At 36.0% G+C, this 4,121-nt stretch overlaps 1 protein-coding gene across 1 annotated transcript; it reads right to left on the bottom strand.

The window, feature by feature from the left end:
- Positions 1 to 437: 437 nt before the first annotated feature.
- LOC108218270 (zinc finger BED domain-containing protein RICESLEEPER 2-like) lies at positions 438 to 3,894 on the bottom strand. The gene is made up of 5 exons (XM_064091066.1): positions 3,742 to 3,894; positions 1,419 to 3,457; positions 1,273 to 1,340; positions 1,123 to 1,178; positions 438 to 663 (listed from the first exon to the last, which is right to left on the bottom strand). Exons 2-3 carry the CDS (start codon positions 2,095 to 2,097, stop codon positions 1,273 to 1,275), a joined length of 747 nt encoding a protein of 248 aa, XP_063947136.1. The 5' UTR covers positions 2,098 to 3,457; positions 3,742 to 3,894; the 3' UTR covers positions 438 to 663; positions 1,123 to 1,178.
- Between the last annotated feature and the right edge of the window lie 227 nt (positions 3,895 to 4,121).

Genomic DNA, 4,121 nt, shown 5'->3' with positions numbered 1-4,121 from the left:
TTCAGATAATTGACCCAGTGAGATTATATTATTACATAAACTTGGAATAAAATATAGAGTAAAATGCAGAGTGTGTACCTGCAGTTACACACTTATGCACTTTGTGTTCCTCTGCTTTCGTATTTAGCATAGTGTGTACCTCCAATTTCAAAATTCTAGCAGTATGGGTACAAACCATTTAACGGAGTTAGTGTTGCAGGTAGGGCTGAGCATTCGGTCGGTTCGGTCCAGAACCAGACCGAACTGAAGGAACCGAAGACCGAACTTCTAAAATATTTTGGACCGGACCGGACCGAAGTTTGCATAAGGACCGAACCGGAACCGAACCGAAAAACTTCGGTCGGTCAGGTCCGGAAAAACCGATTTTTTTTTAAAATCTGTATTAAAAAGAAAACCAACAAGCTTACAGGCATGATAAATGAGAAAAAACATAGTCATCACCAGTCCAACATAGATAATTTAGAGAGTTAATATTCAAAGCACAACTCCAAAGTAGTCATTAGTTTACAAACTTTAAAAATCATGGCCAGTAGTCTGCTAGTACAAAAACTAAAACAAATAGTCAGGATGCTCTGCTCTGCTGCTCATGTGTCATGGACCCATCAAAATTCAATCATCACTTATCACTCATGCATGTCAGATTCTCCACTTTAAACAGGTAGCCTGAAAAAACATTCTTTAATTAATAAGCGAGTGAGGAATTTAAACCAAAAAGGAGGAACATGGACACTCAAATTGAAATGCTCTGTGACCTGACTAATTCTATCAGAACCAAACTTGCAAATATAATCAATATTTCGTGAAATATTAACTACAGTTCTGTTTAAGTAATTCAAGGACATATGTATCAGCTTCTTGTCATCTGTTGTTTAACTGAATAACTGCTGCAAATCAATATAATCAAAGGATCATTAACAAATAAAATTTCATTAGAAATTTCTTCTGCATGCTTTATTTTTAAATAATTTGTTAAGTAACAATAAAACAGCTAAATATGTGATTTTCCAATAGTAACTAGCTACTAGCAGTTTAAAAATAGGTACATATACGAGGATATGTAGTTGGGTACAACAATGCAGCAGGGCAGGGTTGGAAAATTGGGGATAAAGGGTCTGGGATTACCTGGAGCCAATTGTATGCAATTTGTTTTATTAAGCCTGATCAAGCAGGTAGAACTCCTGTTCATAGTGCCAAGCAGGTAGTGTGAGCATAGGATTAAAAAGTATCTACTGCTTAGATCATAACCAAGCCAGATTTCAGTAAGAATATTACCTAGCTGTCGTTGTCCAAGTTTATAGTTGCGCCTTCAAGATTTATGTCAACAGTAAGGGCAGAAAATACTGTAGAAAAAGCAAACATAAACAAATTAGTTTATAAAGAATTAAATAGTTTAAATGTAAAATGTAGAAACAATATACCTTCTTCGAACTTTTCAATATCATTGAAGTCTTCTTCGATTGTCTTTGGGCGTTTGTAGGATCTTAACCAATCTTGAGCACAAAGTAAACCTTCCACAACCTTGGGTGACAAAGAACTTCTATAAAGATCAAGAACTCTCCCACCCACACTAAAAGCGGACTCCGATACTACGGTGGAGATTGGAATTGCTAACACATCACGTGCAAGTTGTGAGAGAATGGGAAACCTACTTGAATTAACCTTCCACCATTTCAAAATATCAAACTCATCATCACTTTTCGTGACATAAACACTCTCTTTAAGATACATATCTAATTCACACTTGGATTCTATTTCTCCACTCTCCAATTTTTGTGTCATAAATCTTTCACCCAATGCCGATTGTGTTCTTGAAGTTGAAGTACTTGAAGACTTATTTGAAGATTTTCCTTGATTATTGTCTTGAGTATTTTTAGGTTGGCAAGTCGTTTTATACTCGTCAAACAACTCTTTCATCACCATTTTTGTGTCATTTGCCAACTTCCAACCAATTTCATTACCAAATTCTTCAACAAGTGCAAAATCAAGAAACTCCAATTTGTATCTAGGATCAACGACAACCGCCACATAAATGAGTTTGTTCATTTTGTTTACATCACCCCAATACTTGTCATATTTTTCCTTCATTCTTTCACCCATATATCTCACATCAATATCACACTCTTCATCCAATCTTTCAACAATAAATTAACCGTGCTAATCTCATGATAGAATACATTGGATGTGACATACAAAGAACCCGATATCCTTAAGGTAAGTTCATAAAAATGAACCAACATCTCATCCAACCTTCTAACATTACCCCAATCCCAAGATGTAGGCACCCCCCCCCCCCCCCTTGATCATTAAGCTCATGTACAAAGTATGGATCCATTCTCTCGAATAATTCAAATGCCTTTTGAAGCTTTTGGGCAACATTAAGCATCAAATAAGTGGAATTCCATCTTGTACTTACATCCAAACACAACATAGATTTGCAAGTAATATTTTGTAAGTCAACACACTCCTTAAATTTGGCTAGTCTAGCCGGAGATTGATTAACAAATCTAACCACCTTTCTCACCCTTTTAATCGATGCTTTCATATCAAGGAGTCCATCATTCACAATCAAATTAATTATGTGAGCAATACATCTCAGGTGCATATACTTTCCATTCAAAAAATCAGCCCCCCTTAGAAGACAATCTATCCTTCAACAATTGAATGCAAGTATAATTTGAACTTGCATTATCAACCGTAATTTCAAACACTTTGGCAAGTTCCCATTCTTTCAATTTTATGTCAAGGTCCCTAGCTAAGAGTTCACCCTTATGACCCTCTATAGGACAAAAGTTAATTATCTTTTTGTGCAAGTTCCAATTTTGATCAATGTTATGAGCCGTAATGCACATATAATTAATCTTTTAGATAGAAATCCAAGTGTCCGTGGTAATACAAACTCTTTGACCGGAGAGCTTAAAGTATGTAGTCAACTTCTTCTTTTCATCCAAAAAGATTTGATAACAATCTCTTGCCACGGTAAAACGAGATGGCATCTTAAAAAGTGGTTGAGTGGTTTTCATAAAATCATTAAACCCCTCACCTTCGACAAATCTAAACGGAAGTTCATCAATAATGACCATGGCGGCTAATTTATGTCCAGATAATTTTTGATCAAAATGCCATTTTTTAAGAATGCCCTCGTTTCCTCCTACGGATTGCAATGACAATTGTGTTTGTTTAGATTCACCACTAAGCGGGAGTTTCTTGCAAAGTTTAAGATGTTTATTGAGTGCACTAGATCCATTTGTACTAGTATCGGAATGGTAAACCTTTTCACAATAGTTGCACCTTGCTCTCATGCACCCTTCCGCATCCGTAAACTTTGTGAAGTGATCCCATACTTCTGATCTCTCCTTGATAGACTTTCGTTTTTTATTTGCAGAGCTTGCTGCTTGCGTTTGAGTATGAGGATCATTAGAGTCCCCTGTCCCAGTATCCGATTGTGACATTATCCCAACTGAAATAATAGAGCAAAGAAATTAAACACCATATTATTAAGATTCTTGTAAATCTACTTCGAACATTAAAATCACTTTAACCGAATTCGAATAAAATAACCTAATTTAGTATATAACAGAGATTAACCCTTGCAAATCTAATCCAAACAAAGTAACAAATTAAAGTAGCTTTAACCTAATTCGAATATTCAGTAAGAGATGCTCAGCCCTAATTACTCTTGCAAATCTAGAAAGTGGTTAAAAAGACTAACGAATTAAAGCTTAAAAGAATCAATTAACGCACCTGAGGTTGTGAATCGAATATTCGAATCTGTGGAGGCTGTGACGGAATGAGGGTTATCGCCGGCGGTGGCGCGGTTGCGGCTTTCGTGTGAGTCGTGTGAGCGGCGATTAGGTTTAGAGAGTCCAGTCAATCGTATAGATATTTGATTAATAGATTGTATAAGTGTATAATAACTATAATATGTTAATGTTATATTGTTATTAAATATATAAAATCAAAATATTGTTTATATTATATATAAAAGTTCGGTCCATTCGGTCCAGGACCGAAGTTTTTCCAAGAGGACCGGACCGTACCGTATTTTATTTACTCGAACGGACCGAACCTTGAGAAAATCAGGACCGAACCGGACCGAAATTATTCGGTTCGGTCCGGTTTTT

This window comes from Daucus carota, chromosome 4 (genome assembly GCF_001625215.2).
Source record: "Daucus carota subsp. sativus chromosome 4, DH1 v3.0, whole genome shotgun sequence".
Taxonomy (NCBI): domain Eukaryota; kingdom Viridiplantae; phylum Streptophyta; class Magnoliopsida; order Apiales; family Apiaceae; genus Daucus; species Daucus carota.
The sequence above is the reverse complement of the archived record's forward strand: the minus strand, read 5'-3'. Positions and strand labels throughout refer to the sequence as shown.

What these genes read in the sequence shown, in the direction of transcription:
- LOC108218270 (XM_064091066.1), bottom strand. Translation starts at nt 2,097, where the DNA reads ATGGGTGAAAGAATGAAGGAAAAATATGACAAGTATTGGGGTGATGTA. An exon ending in TATTGAAAAGTTCGAAGAAG is followed by an intron (nt 1,341 to 1,418) that starts GTATATTGTTTC and finishes CTTTTTCTACAG; the next exon opens with TATTTTCTGCCCTTACTGTT.